The sequence below is a fragment of the Columba livia genome, chromosome 2 (genome assembly GCF_036013475.1).
Source record: "Columba livia isolate bColLiv1 breed racing homer chromosome 2, bColLiv1.pat.W.v2, whole genome shotgun sequence".
NCBI classification, from domain to species: Eukaryota; Metazoa; Chordata; class Aves; order Columbiformes; family Columbidae; genus Columba; species Columba livia.
Genome location: NC_088603.1, coordinates 141,859,783 through 141,875,466, shown reverse-complemented (window position 1 = coordinate 141,875,466; position 15,684 = coordinate 141,859,783). Strand labels below are relative to the sequence as shown.

At 41.1% G+C, this 15,684-nt stretch overlaps 1 protein-coding gene across 3 annotated transcripts in view; it reads left to right on the top strand.

Moving 5' to 3' along the window:
• The first annotated feature begins 240 nt into the window (after positions 1 to 240).
• LRP12 (LDL receptor related protein 12) overlaps positions 241 to 15,684 on the top strand; it is a 49,486-nt gene continuing 34,042 nt past the window's right edge. The window contains exons 1-2 of one of the 3 annotated variants that reach the window (XM_065054231.1): positions 243 to 616; positions 3,484 to 3,590. Coding sequence is in view for 2 of the 3 variants with exons in the window: in XM_065054230.1 (XP_064910302.1) it covers positions 538 to 616 (79 nt within the window). In the remaining variant the exon portion in view is untranslated. Of the gene's footprint in view, positions 617 to 3,483; positions 3,591 to 15,684 lie in introns of all 3 variants that reach the window. The other 2 variants (XM_065054230.1, XM_065054229.1) reach the window with 2 other exon arrangements.

Here is a 15,684-nt window from a genome sequence, read left to right as displayed (position 1 = left end):
CGCCCCGGGCGGACAGGCCGCCCCATGGGACGCGGCCGCTGGGGACGCAGCCTCCGCGGAGGCGGACGGTAGCGACGCTTCCCGGGACGGGGCGGGCGGAGCGCTCCCAAGGGCGGGCCGAAACCTGGCGGCGCCGACGGAGGAGGAGGAGCGGGAGCTGGCGGAGGGCGGAGCGCGGCGGCCCGGTCCCTCCCCCGCCGTCTGGGGGCCGCTGCTCCGCCCCGCTCGCCCGCCCGGCCCGCGGCTGCCGGGAGCGCCTCCATGCGCTCGGGCCGCCAGTGCGCAGCCGCGGCGGAGCGCAGCCGGGGAGGAGGAAGCGGCGCGGCAAGAGGTGGAGGGAGGCCGAGGCCGGCGGAGGTGGCGGCAGCCCATGGCTCCGCGGGCGGGCGGATGAGGCGCGGGTGTGCGGGCCGCTAGCGCTCCCCGAGGCGGCTGCTCCGCTGGGCGAGGCGCCGCCAGCCCTTCTTGCGGCCGCGGCGGCTCCGGCTCCGTGTTGGGGGCAGGTCCGGCTCCTCGTCTGCCCTGCGGGCTGGTGTTATGGCCCCTTGGGGGAGCGCAGAAGGCTCCCCGGCTTGGAGGTCTGCGCAGCTCCTGCTCCTGGTTGTCTCTTGCTGCGGTAGGTACCGGGGCAGTGACGCCACCCGTCCGCCTCCGTCTGCCGGGCCGGGAGGCGGCCGCCCGCCGCGGGGGAGGGGGAACAAAGCGGCCTTTCTCCCGGCCGGCCTCCCGCGGCGCGGCGGCCCGGCCGGCGCGGGGTCCCTCGGCCTCCCGGGACCGCCGCCGCTTTCCCCGCGGCGACCCTGCTGGTGTCCCCATACTTCCCCAGCCCTGTCCTCCCCTCCGAACTCGGCTGCTCCGGGACTCGCTCCGGGTTTTCTCATATCTGTGGAGGTGGGCGGAAATCTCCTCTGGGAAGTCCTTAAAGCGGAGTCTGGGATCTGGCCCAGCTGCCCTCTGCTTTCTCTCTCGCAGATGTGCGTTGCCGGGAACTCCGGAGTTGGCGTGCGGCCGCACAAACAAACCAGCCCCGAATCCTCTGAGTCACCAATAATCGCAGTCTGTGCATAATGGGGATGCTTGGGAGATATTCCGCGTCCGGTCGGGCTGGTGTGTGGGGACAGGACGAGCCCCTCGGAGGGGCTGCGGGGGTCTGGCCCGGTGTGCTGAGTTTGTCACACATCAGCACAGGCCTTGGAGCCCTTCCAGGGACCGTTGCTTCTGCTCAGCCTGTTTTCAGTTCATGCCTGAGTGGCATTTCATTTAAGGCTATAAACCTGTCTTTGAAACAGAACTGCTAATGAAAAATACTTGTGTAAATGTGTTAGGGAATGTACTTACGTTGCTTTTTACAGTACATAAGTGGCCCAGTAATACGCGATAAATTGAAACACTGATAACGTCGCATGTTTTCTCACAGAGTTGTGTTTGCGTAGGTTGTGTCCGTGGGCCCCTGACGTGGGAAGCAGCCTTTGGCACGGAGCTGGGCACGTGCCTTGCACAGAGGACAGTAACAGGGGCCCGGATTTAGCAGTTTCTTAAGTAGGTGCCTTTGCTTTAAACACATAGTTGAGTATTTGAAATATGTTGTGTTTGTCTGTGCAGAAGGCTTTGTCCAGCCCATGCCCGTGCTGCTGAGATCCATGTGAACTCTCGAAGTGTAGATGTACCATGGAATTTGTAAGAACATTTCATACTTACATGAGTAGAAGGTAGACTGCTTCGAAAAGAACTACAGCTACATCAGTACCTGTAACTGAATAGTTGTACTGGTGTAAGCTAGTTTTTGAGGGGCCCTACTTGCATGAAGCAAGCAAGATAGCAACTGGTCTTTTAAATACACACAAAGTTAAGGAAAATAATTTTAGTATCTAGTGGGCTTTTAAAAATTTGATATGTCAAAAGCTAAAGTAAAAACATAACTGGAAGGGACTTGGCTTATGGTAGAGCAGGAACTGGTAGGGAAAAAATCTCAAGTCTGGATAATTAAGCTGTCCTTATGTTTATATACTTGAGAAATTAAACTTCTGTGCAAGGGCTTTTAACAGCCTCTGTATTTGTTTACTATGACAAAATTGAAGTAAAAAGCAAAAATTACAGTTGTGATGTGCCTCATCAACCTGACTTCAGTATATAGATACTTAGGCAGCATTGTCAGCATTTTCACTGTAAAAAATTAAACCACAAGCACAATCTTTAGTTAGAGAAAAAACAACAAAATAAAATTCTTGCTGAATAACATTTTCCTTAGGCCTTAATCAAGGCTTTCCAAATTTCAACCAAGAACAAAGGCTCCGTAAGTTTCTTTTGTCTTGCTGGGAAACCTTCGCCATCCATCACCACTACTGGGAAGGAGAAACTGCTGCTTATTTTGATCAGTGTGCTGCCTCATCCTCGTGAGGGATTAGTTTCTCCTGACAGGTTTTGTTACAAATATCTGAAGTTCTGACCAGTTTCACTTCTCAAAGGAAAGGAATGCTAGAGCATCCAAAGTGAAAGTAAGCATTCGCTGTGCAGTGTAGCCCTATATTGAGCTGTCATTTTGGTTTCTTCTGTTTGTTTCTTTTGGGAGAAAGAAGTGGGAGTGGGAACTATTCCCTATTAAAGCATTTTACCTTCCTGTACAACTGCTTTTAACTCTTCCAAACTAAACCGATATCAGCATGAATTTGATGGAAGGTACTGCTGACAGCAGAGCTCTGGACTACAATGTTGATCCTCAGCAGAGCCTTGTAGATATCATGATGTTACTGCCTGTTAAGGCTTTGAATACAGTAGGTGGTACTCTAGGTAAATGCATGTTTGGAAAAGCAGTAGTGCATCACTTGGGTTGCCTTTGCTGATGCAGTTTCCACAGCTATAATATCTAGAATTTTCCACTAATTAAATTAATAAATTCACCAAGGTTGATATGTGGGCATTGAGTTCTCCAGAGAATGTTTCTCTGTTTTCTTGTAGTTAGAAGGATGATGGAAGGAAGGTTTTAAAAATTCACTGATGATGACTATAATTACAAAAATTTGAGAAGGAGGAATACTGATGAGTGAAATATTGGAATAGCAACTAAAGTGAATTGTAGCTTGGTGGGGTGTTGGGCAATGGTGTATGTTTTCACTGTGTCTGGACTTCCTGTTGGCTTGAGAATCTTACATCTAAGAAATAATTGATTGTATGGGCATCTGTATAATCTTGGCATGGCTTTTAGTGGGACAAATATGGAGATGTTTCTGCATAACTCAAAGGCCCTAGCAGCTACCTGAGTTCAAAACAGAGCCGTATGTGGTGGAAAGTGGTTTCTTTAGGGGAAAAAATTCATTTGAGAAATTGGTCCTGCTCTTGAGGGTAGTGTTTTTCAAACCAAAGTTTGATGATTGATCGACTGGAAATCAAATTAATCTTAGTCATTTTCTTGTTAGAACACAAGCTTAGAACAGAGAATATAATTCCTAATGTTACTATTTTGTTTGATTTTTATTTAATGCTTAGCAGGATGATGCCGTCATGCTGCATTTTCAGGACCAGTTGGGAGGGATTAGTGTTCCAGAGCAGAGGCTGAGTTACGAAAGGGTCTCTGAGGTGGCACAGTGCAAAAGGTAGGATATGCTTTCCTTTGGAACAGAGTGTGGAAGTATAGGTACTTGGCTTCTTCAAATTTCTGGAAAGTTGAATATTTTGTAGTCTTAACTGTACTTGTCACCACAATATATTAACTTGAATTTGTCCCACTGAACAGAGGGCTACAGGGAGCTGTGTTCTGTACAGTTGGTAGTAGTCAGGGCAGTAGTACAGTAGGTAAATTTCCCTGCTTCTGGCTTTGCCGGATGTAATGAGTATCACGTAAAAACAATTAAAGTAGTGGGACAGCAAGCCTAAAACAGTCAGAAGGTAGAAGGTAGGGGCAGGTAAAGGTCAGTCTTTATTTTCTTCATCTCCAGGATGGGTTTGGCATTAGTGAGTACTTCTAGAAGCACCGATGATTGAAAAACATTAGCAGAGGTCAGAAAATTATTATTGCCGAAAATTTTAGTTGTAACAATGTTGTATGTTACTGCTGAGACTGCAATGCTATTGACATTATTCTGTCCCATTAAAGAAAGACATATTATCCTTATATGAGCTTTAAAACACTTAGTTTTGGGTTAGAGCCATTTCAGGTTTCTGTGGTACAAATGTTGCTTGATATTACAATGAGACTATATATATGAGTAATTCTTCAATTGGTTTTAAGATAAGGCAGGCAAAATTGTCATAAAAGTTCACTGGTCAGGACCCAGATTTTACTTATAGATCAGTTTGCTAATGATGGTGTGAGGAAGAATAAATAATTCTTCAGGTTTGTTCACCTTGTTTGAAATAATAGCCTGAATCATGTAAGCAAATAAAGCCTGCCAGCCAGTTTATTTAATTTTCTAAAGAAGTTGAACTATAAAGCCGGAACAGACTGTCCTAAAGGAATGGCTTGGCTTAAAAAATAATAGTACCTTAAACTCTTGAATGTCACTGTTTAGTGATACTTTTGTGATATATTGAACAGCTACATTTTGCAAAGCTGTAAATCACATTATTGGCAAAACTGCTGCATTCAATTTGCTAGAATGGTTTTGTAGTCCTTGAAGTGGAAGTGTCCTAATTTTAATGCCATAGAAATTTATATTCTCTAATAAGTTGATCATATGTCAAGTTGTGCAAGTACATCCATATTCAGCTGGCTGTGCAGAGTCACAGTTAGGTCTCTAGCCAAAACATCTCTGAGGTCACATGGACAATATTTAAAGCAGTGTTCATTTGAGAGAAGAAGTAAAAACCCACATCCTAGAAAACCTTGTAGCAAAAAGAGTATGAAAATTACATCTAAGGTAGTTGGTGTGGTTATTATTATGCACTAAATGAGAACATTGTCAGCCAGAGAAAGAGCAGAGAGGTACCTGTAGCCGAAATCAGGACAGAAGCCACCCGACTCCATTCCTGTCGTCAAAGGAACGCGGATAATTAGTGTGGCTTTTTTGACTGTTCCTGTCATTGCTAGGAGAGGAGGAGCTCTGTCGAGTTAATGTTTGAAGGGCCCTACAGCTGAATCTGTTTGACTCCTTTGCTTTAGTCCTATGTTAGTATCAAATAGATGTAAACCGTATGTGTATTATTTTCAGCTAAGCCCTAAACATATTGTTTTATATTTATCCAGGCTAAAACTTGCAGCTATGATCAGTCTTGTGGTTCATTCCCCAATCTCGTATTTTAAACTTAGTATCTTTGCTATGTTAGGTACATACCTCAACACATCATTTATCTTTACCATACACTTCAGTTTCCCAAGCTGTAGACATTATTTTCCTACTTGTTAAGTATAACTTATTAATTTCCATGATTTTTTTAAATTAATGAATACTGTTTGTACAGTAAAAATAGTGTGGGTTTTCTTTTGTGGATGTCTCTACATTTTCCAACTTTAATGTTCCATATTGTCCCAGATAGTTAATGATGATGTTAAATACCAGGACAGCTGAGGTATCTAGCTAGGAATTAATGAAAGAGTATGATTTGTCAACAACCTGTGATTTTTTTGGCTTGTATGTGTTTCAGAATTACTAGCTGTAAGATTTTGCAGTACTGATCACTTCTGAGGTGTCAGTCAGCAAGATTCAACCTGCTTGGTTTACGTGGTTTTAACAGAATACAGGGTACCGATGCACTCAGTACTGTGGAGGTTGGTTGTAGATCAGAGTTCCTGTGTTTATCCCCTCAGTACAGATTAATCTCCAAGTGGTTTATAGCAGGGTATATGATACGGTACTCTGGAAAATTGTATTGTTTTGACTACATTTTTTGTTTTCTGTACTTTTTTTTCCTGCAGTTGTTAGTTTACTAATGCTTTATTACATGAAGATTTACAGTTGCATCGAAATATATAGTATTGATTCTTGTCAGTTTCTAAGTTTAAACTACTAAATTTAATATAATTGACAGATCAATGTGAGTACTTTGAAAAGCACTATTCTCATTTGTAGTTCCAACTTATTTCTCTGAGCAGATGCTTTAAATTTGAATATACTATAACTTTTGCTATATTGTTACCATGTTGATGGTGTCTTTTTAGCAAGACAAGCATATTTAGTAGTTATCTGCTAGATTTTTTTTTTCTTGCTATTCTATTTGACACTGAATTTTAGGTTTTGAGGTAATTCCTGTATAACTTTCTCATCTCTTTTGCAAGGAACAACTTTCTGGAACTAGTCAGGAAAAAAAAAGTAGTTGTCAATCTTGTTCCACCCCTCTGACTTATTTGTTACTGGATCAAAAGTAAGTTAGCAAGTAAGAATAAGAGCCCCCAAAAATGAAAGAAAGCTTACAAGTGGAGCATATTTTGAAGGGGAAAAAGAAAAGTCACACGAAAACATTTGGTTTAGTAGCTAGAGTTGTCGTAAGACACTTTTCATTTAAGCATCTCATGACTTGTTGGTACTTTCCCGGATACCTTTGGTGGGTTGTGGAATTTTTTAGTGTGCAAGAAAACTGAACTTTTTCACTCTTAGTGAACTATAAACTTTCCACAAAGCAATGAAAGTGAACAAGTCGTGTTTCTCTGAAAGTGGAAAGTACACTTGAACTACGTATTAGGATGTGAACTGCATGTTTTCACCCATCTGATTGTGTGTCTGTAATTCATGGCTACCCTTCCAGTAACCTCTGAGATGTTTCCTCTGCTAAGTGGAAGCCCCTGGCACTGACTCTGGGTAATCAGAGCAGACTTTTTAAGTCAGTTTCATCCAGAAAACAGTAGAATGATCCTCTAACAAGCAGTGTGCACACACTTGGGCATGTGGTGCAAGTCTATAATGAAGTTGTTTGTGTTAAAAACTTAGGAAAAAATTACTCTGGTGGAGGCTTCTGTAACTTAGTTTTACTACTTCAGCTTTGTGTGAACCTGTTGGGAGATGTAGATAGGTCCCTCTGAAAGCACAGATTGTGAGAATAGTTCTTCCATGAAAAAAACACAGGATTTTTGTTTTCCTCTAATTTATCCAGTAGTACTAAGTAATAAGTTTGTTCTAGTCAACAATGTCTATTAAAAATTTAGTGATCTTAATAATTTAGAGAACTACTTTTTTAGGAAGAACTTGTGCATTACTGAAGGTGAGCACTTTATGGCAGAAGATGGAAGTCTTGTTGATGTGTCTGGTAGGGGGAATGCATGTGCTTACATTTATCTGCTCTGGCTTCTAGATTTTAGCTATATATTAATTTTCATGAGACTTTGTTTAGCACATTTTTTCTGTAATATGAAGTGTATTACAATCCAATGAATTAGTATACCCCAATAGGGTGTTTTCTTTTTATTGAAATTGTGTTTTGAGTATGTAAAGTAAAAAAGTAAAAAGCTTCAATTAGGAATATTGCAGTAACTGGGACTGAGGTAATGAATAGGTCACCTGCAGTAGATGAACCCATATATATCAGTGTTCCTATTATCATACAGTATTAAGTGGAAGCTTTAACCCTCCACTTCTTTTTTCCTGGGCATAGAGCTAAATGGAGTCCTTTCCAAAGAAAGAATTAATCCAGAGACCTAATTAACATGCTATTTTATTCATAATATTCTGCTATTTACTCCAATCTGCTCATCATACTACTAAGCAATTATGTTTTTCCATTTGCTCTCTTCTAGAGAAGTGTTCAGAAGAGTACATAAGGATTTAACTCAAAATGTGTGTTCATACTGTATGGAAGTATTTGTAACTGGACTTGGGAGAGTACATACTTCTTTTTTTTTTTTCCTGAGTTGATAATTATTTAAAAGTATGGAGACAGAACATTTCTCTTTTCCATGATGCAAACATCAGTTTAAGTATTCTGAAAGAGAGGCCTATTGGTGAATTAGGAAAATTAATGATAAAATCATCAGTCACCTGTCTCTTGATTACAGTGTCATGCAGCTGAAAGTACTGACTGGGATGGATTTGAGTAGTTGTGTCTTTAGTAGAAATGGCTTTCTTCATCAAAGCACGTTCCGTTGTTCGTGTTTCCTGTGTAAAGGCACTGAAAGAGCAACCAGTTCCATGGCTGAAGTTTAGCCCGTGTCTGTGGTGAGGAGTATTCATGAAGACAGGAGAGCTGGGGTGGCGGGGCGGGGGGAGGATTGTGACGTCTTGGGAAGGCGCATTCACAGCTGAAGGCTGCAGAACCGTTCTTATGTGTGGAAGAGGAAACCAAGTGGTCTGGGAGAAAAGCTGTTGTGTCTGGGCTGTGCAAGTGGAAGGGAGGAAGGGAACCAGCCCTTTTATCTGAAGGGCTGTTACGGTGGCTGAGTGAGCATCTAATCGGTCTAAGAGGCTACTCTTAGGAGTTACCAGCAAGCAAGAAAAGGAGTTTAAGTGCAGGAGGAGCCCAGGAATTGTGTGCATACTCTCAGGCAGTGGGATGCTATGGATTCATGCATTTTACCTGTGCTTTAGAGAGTAAGTGGATGAACAAAGACAGATTTTTTGAGTATTTTGTAACTCAGCGTATGGCTTTTGTCAACGTTTTGAAACATCCTTTTTTGTGACCCTGCTGTGTGTTCCTCTTTCTGGCTGATAGTGGCATTAGGCAATTTTGCGCTATTAGCAGCTTCACTGCTGGATGTGCCTGGGAGTTGTGTGATGCTAGATTCCAGTTACTACTGACCTCAGTGTTGCTGCTGATCCAGCTAACACTGTTTCCAGTGCCTGTTGCCTAGGTGTTGTCTAGCTTGCCTCACTCCTGTCCCTCATTTCAAATTATCTGTTGTGTCTGTCATCTGTGCGCGCTGTCACAGAGCTTCAGTGATATCACAGTTCTAATGTAAATGGCAATCCAATATACCAAAGCCAAGTGATAATGTTACTACTCTCTTGTTAAGTTCACAATAGCAGCTCTTTCTGTTTCTTCATCCATTGTGGAAATCTGTGGCAGTACTGTACAGCCCTTTCACCCTTGCACTGTAGATGAATAAGACTGGGAAAAGGACTATACCTTTACCCGCTTGCCATAGTGAGGAACACAATCTGTTTTTCCCACTCTCTGTTGGAACCACAGAGCTTGCAGGTGGTGCCTTTGGGGTCCATGAGGAGTTTTCCTGCAATAAGAGGTCCTGTGTTCTAAATGTGCAGATGAGGATAAGCAGCAGTGCTGCAAACTGTCCTGTGCCATGACATCTCCCAGGGATTGACTCCCTTGCAAGTCAGATCTGCTCAGAATGAAAAATAAGTCACGGCTGGGGAGTTGAGAATCACCCCCTTGTGCACTCCTAACAGAAAGGTCTATTAATATTTGACAGTGACTTTTTGGAATGAGTATCATGAAATATTCAGATGTGCATCTGTCTAAAATGTTAATTAAAAGCGTGGAGGCCAGGCAGATGTATGTGGCAATCAAGTGAGTAAGCCTACAGTTGAATGTTTTGCCATTTTTCTGGAACTGTCTTTAGTTTGTGGCTTTACAAAGCAGGTGGATCTGAACTCTGGACAGCCATTTAGAGCACTGGACATGAAGGAATTTGACATGAAATGCAATAGGTTTCAGAAATGATCAATGACCAAAATAAAGCTGAATTTAAATTTTTTGTCTGAGATCCTGCTTGCTGACATGCTGCACATTTGGGAGCCAGTGAAGTCTTCAAAGCACCTCAATTGAAATAAGCATGTGAGGTTTCCCAGGCGTGTGTGTGTTAGTCAAGTAAAACATGGGAAGGAGGTCTGAACCAGCTTTAAAGTTGTGAGTTGTTGAACATAGTTTATAAGTTATTGCTACTAAAGTAAGGGTCATGGCATCAGATTAAGGAACTCCTTCATGCCTGTGCTGAAATACCATGTACTTTTGATGTATTTTTGAAGTGTCAATATATTTAGACATGTAATCAGAATTTATGTTTTGTAGTTTATGGAGTTCCATTGTTTTGGGTTTACTTTTTCCCTATATCTGGAAATCTGCTCTTAGAACTAGAAAGATGTGCACTTAAATGAGCGATATACTTTGTTATATAAAAGCAGAGAAATAGAAATTCGAACATGTAGGCATTATGTCTGACATTGATCTTGTACTTGTCACAATGCTATGTCGCATCTTTTGCTATTTTAAAATTCAGTGTCTCCCTTTAAAAAGGGCGTAGGAGCAAGTGCTGAATTTTGTTAGCAGGTTGGCTTTTAATAGAGTGGAATGTCTGCCTGTGTATGTAACTTTTTACCCTTTATTTTACAGCTGAATTAGTGTGTTGAAGCCTAATTTACTCATTTTTCTCTTCAAGCTACATTCTTTTAAAGGAAACTCATAGCTATTTGAGCCTTAGAACCTTTCTGTAGAGTGAAGCATCGCCTGTTGTAGCATGGTCATGATTATTTTTAAAAAAAAAGGATTACCAAGTACTGTATTCTTCAGTTAAACTTCTGAAGATACAGAATTTTCATATTTGTGTATAACTTCTGTCATTAATCTACAACTTTGTTTCCTAAGCCAAGACTAACTTGCTCTGTTGTCTCCTGTTTTGTTGACCACCGCGTTAGCCCTTCCTTAGTGAAGTTAGCAACTGACTTAATCCATAATTCTGTGGCAGCAGCAGTTGAGAAAATCAGGGTAAATCTTTGGTTTTCCAATGAGTGTATGATTTTCTGTAAGTACTACTAAGTCCTGTGATTGCTTTGAGTATGTATATACCTGTTTGGAAGGGAGGGAGTGAGTGTAGAATTTTAATCCACTCTCAGCCTTGACTTTGCGGTGCTTTGTTGTGATCAGTTTAAATTTTACTGCTGACACCAGTAAGATCAAAGTCAAATCAGAATGAACTGATTTTAAAAAAGTAGTAAGATTATTACCTGCACTTTGATAATTGTAAGCGATTAAATTAACTTTAGACCTTAGGAATTTTCAGTAGCATGTTTATTAGCTCAAAGTTATCTTTATAAAAAGCTACGTTTGAAAGTTTTATCCATCAAGTGTTATTGTAGACCATGTATTTCTGTTGTTGGTCCACATTAGTAACCTATACGGATTGTTTTGCTTTGAGAGGACAAAGACCATCAGGTGTGCCATCTGTACCACCACTTTTAGCTGCAGCAAGGCTAACAGTTACCTTCTGGGGACTGAACCAGCTAAAATACTTCAAGAGTGAATACACAGGTCTCTTGAGAAATCACATTGTCTTGGTGCCACAACACTTGTAATGACCAAATCCATGTAAAAGCTGTCTTGCAATGTCAATGGATAACAATCAGTGGTGAAGTATAAACAGTGTAGGAATTTGCAAGTATTCTCTCTTCATAGTATGTACTTTATCACAAGACTTGCTCTTCAGTTTTGCAATCTATACCAACTTGGAAGGACTTCCTAATTTTAGAAAGCGGTGTATGTATATACTATCAATAAAAGATGAGGAATGGAAAACTCAGATACCCTGAAATATTCCAGACTTCCTTTATGCTTCTTTCCCAGAACTGTACCTCTTGTAGCGATATCCTCTTCCTTTTTTTTGAATAGCAAACACACAGTGAAAACAGTGCCCTTAAACTGTGACATATTATTATTCATTAGGCAGAGTTGCCTGTGGGGAATTCTAAGGGGTGTAATCTGCTTTCATCAATGCACAAGTGTTACAGTGCTTTTCATGCAAATTGAAAAGAAGCTACAACTTCCTATTGAGTTTGGAAAATAATATTAACACAAAATACTACTATCTTTTTTACATAGCTGTTTTTCCAAAGCATTCCTCATCCCTTTCTTCAAGAAACCATTTTGTTTCATTCATACACTGGTTGAATCTTAGTCCCCCAACAAATAGCTGCTGTTTGAGTTTATTTCCTTAGTTGGCTGTTATTTCATATACGACATCTCTTTGTAGAAGAACACTTGGGTATCAAGTGGTGACTTGCTGGTACTGTGCTTTCTTCTTAAAAACAGGTTTATACCAAAAGAATATTATAAACGTAAGTCATATCTAAACTTACTGTGCTTTACTGATGTCACATGCTTGGAAACAAGCCTTCAATGAATATTTTTCTTTTAAAATATTTTTTGTGTAGTTGCCTAAAAGCTTTTTATTATCTGAGGTTAGAGTAGTAAGATAGACTAATAACTCCTCATGCCGCCAGTATTCCCATAAAATATTGTTGTTCGCAGGGTAGAAGCTGAAGCCCAGAAAATAAATAGCTGTTCATGATTGTGCATGAATAGTTTGTTACTGCACATTTCTGGCCCTATGCTGATTTTATGTGGGAGTGTGAAGTGGGGAGTGTTGGTTTGCCCTAACTCAAGGTGGAATCAGTGTCGGAAAAGACAGACTTATTACAGGGATGAGAGGCAGCAGGGGGGTGACTTACTGATCTGAACTGCTCTTTGGAGAAGTCTCAGTCCTCCATGCAGGCAGACTAGTCTGTCCCTCAGCGGGAAAATTGAGGGTGAAGAGTCGTCCTAAAGCATTTAAATGCAAACAGCACTGTTTTGGGAAAGATGCAGTTGCTGAGTTTCTGTTGTGAAACTGGAAATAGGCTACTTTGAGAGCAGTGTTTCTGTACTGCTTTATTTAAAACTCCAACTCTTATCCTTGGCTGTTTGTACAGGTGTGACTACCAATTAATTTTTCTCATCCCCAAAATGCCAGTCCTTTTCTGCTCATAAGAAACACAGTCCATTGTGTGTTTTGGCTGTTGTTTCTTAAGTGACTGGATGCAGGCAGCTTTAAAAGGTTTAGTGATGAGCTGCTGCTTAGAGAGCTCCTTCAGACCACCTGTCTCTTTTTGGAAACAGACAGTACAGCATTTTTTCTCAAGTATTATTGTATTCTATGTGGAATCTCTTACATTTAGTAACAAGAAATTGTACAATGAAACCTTAATATTGGAACACAATGCATTTTTTTAAATGAAATTCTTATTAGCTGGATTTTTGGGACTGTTACTCTTAAGCCAAATGTGGTAGACATAGTCCGAAATACTTGGAAGTTATGGGGAATGTACAGATGTGCACATCTGCTCTTATGCTGTGTGATCCATGTGAAACCAGGGTCAAGTTGATATTCAGATCACCAGATAACAGTGAATATGCACAAGATGAACAGCTGAAGTGGCTTTTGGAGTATGGGGTTGAACTGGATGGACAAAGGGATAGACAGGAATTATGTAACTTGACCTTCAGTTAAGGTGTTTATCTGAATGATGCTTGGCAAGGCTTTCCTTGGAGGAAGAGCTGAAACATGTTTTGGTATAGTATCTCCTATATTTAATAAGATTTTTTTAGGAAACTAGACTGCAGAAAAAAAAAGTTAACAGTTTTCAGGAAGGAAGTTAATGACTCACGTAAGCATATGTAGTGAGAATGTTTTTTTTGGTCAAGAAAGGAATAAATGAGAAGAGGAGGCAGTGGAAGAGCTTTTGTCAAGGCAAAAGTGGAGATAAGGTGTACTAGGTGTAGGGGTAGCATACAGGAAGGTAATTACAAATATGAATGTCAGGGTAAATAGCGATAAGGATTTTTGAAATACCTGTTAGGTCACATTCTTTTCTCCAAGGTTTTAATTCCTCTCATTATGTTTAAGCTTCTCTTCCTATTTCTGCTTTTGTCATGGGAGCTCTGTCCTGGAGAGAGCGTCTGTGTGCACACACACGACTAGCTGCCTTTTCCCCGTGGAAGGGCTCATGGGTTGGTAAGGTTTGTCAGTGTACCTCTCTGTGTTTACTTGGTGAACATCCTAGGACCTGGAGGGGCTGGGGAGTGTGTCTGTGTATGAACCCCCTTTCCTGTCTCCATTGGTAGGACTGGCACATGGGCAATCCTGCGAATAGGGCTATTGGAAATTGGGAGCCTCACACCAGCTGTATTGAAGCAGAGAGGGATGGTACAGCCCCAACTGTGACCATGTTTCTGTGGAAGGAGACAGGCTATTTCTTTGTCAGTTATCTCCCTAGGGCTTTTTTATTAAGATGGTAACATTAGGTAGAAGTGAATGGGCCAGTTCACACCTCTCTAAATGTGCCTGTTTCAATTATCTAATTTCTTGGAAATCTATTTGCTCATTTTAATTGCTGTGAACTTACATCTAAAACAAGAAGGTTCAGAGCACAGTGAATCTATAATGAATTTTATAGACCTTTCCAATTTCTTGCAAAGCGCTCCAATGGAAATGATGATTCTGTGGCCCTGGGGTACACGCATGGGGTGGACAGAGGGTCAGGGAGGGCGTATCTGCACATGGTTGAGAAGGAAAGCAGGATGCACTTCACATTCTATGTTACAAAAAAGAGTGGGATAAAAGTGAAGGATGCAGGACTTCTCTTGCATGTTTAGAGCTACTGCAGTGTAATAAAACTTGGGATTTTGTGACTTGTACAATGTGAGACTTTTTCTTACTGGCTCTATAGAGGGTAGGCATGGAAAGTGCATTTAGAGTCATACAAGCAGCCTTTATTGTACACTATGGCATCTACACGTAATTGTGGTTTTTTAATTTCTGTAACAAATACCTTGAAAAAAGTCAAAACCAGAATCCATGTAGTAAATTACCTGTGTGTCTACTTTAACGCATTCCAAGTTTTCCCGTGGTAATTGGTGTGTCTCAAGGATGTAGTTTGACAGCGGGGAAAAGATATACTTAAGTGTTTTGAAAAAAACTTTGTTCTGCCTTCTTTGACTATTGTTACATACTCCGTGGCTGTCTCGTAAGTGCCGCACTCCGCTGAACTGCAGCTGCCTAAACTGGCTATCAAGTCGAATGCTTATTCAACTCTACAGAAAGGATTTCTTCACTTCATTTTGCAATTGTGGAGTCATAGTACTATACAACACTCTTGTTTCTAGTTTCTCATGGTAAAAGATTGTGCTTATCTTTTCTAACTACTGGGAATCGCTGTGGCAAGAGGCTCCAGTACCCTCCAGTACTGTGCAATGTGAAAAGAACTGTTCTGGCTATCAGATGTGCACTTCTTTTCATCACATATTAAGGTGTAAGTGTTAACTATCTTTATATTGCAGTTACTGTTTTGCGACTGTTTTCGCATAAGCTTTCCTCTATAGCTGCCCTCATTACAGTTGATCTAATTGAGACTTTTCTAAATGCTTCCTGAATTTTCCACTTTGGGAAAGGGACAAGCGTGATGTTCAGAAGTTTGAACTTTGCTCTGAGCGATTTGGGAGGAGAAAGGGAAGATGAGACACGATGAGGAGTGTTAGCACAGGACACCTGTTAAGTCAAAGTTCTGTTTCACTTGGTTTTACTATCCTGTTGATCTGCAGTGGTTCTTTAGTACTGATATCTTTATCACTTATTAAAGTTACTTAAATTTATCTATTCTTTCCTTTGTGCTTCCCACCAGCTGGGTAGATCTGTCCATGGGAAACACAAAGCCATCATATTTACTTTCTTTAAACCCTCTTGATTCTGCTGTGGTCCCTATAAAGCACTGCCATCTGATTGTGTTTTGGCACCTTGTGGGCTGGGATGTCCAGTTGCTCTGTGTGTCTTGCTCTTTTTACTGTCCTTTCCTTTACTAGATAAAAAATGCAGCATGTACAGTTCACAAAGCAGTGAGCTCTGTGAAGCAAGAGTTGGTTTTCTTCTTTGTACAGTTCCTGACACAATAAAGTTATAATCATGATAAATGCTTATTTGTGCTGTTATGAAAAATTGCAGCAATATGTTACCATGTTTTACAGATATAATAAGGAAAGTAAAGAAGACTCCACATTTTT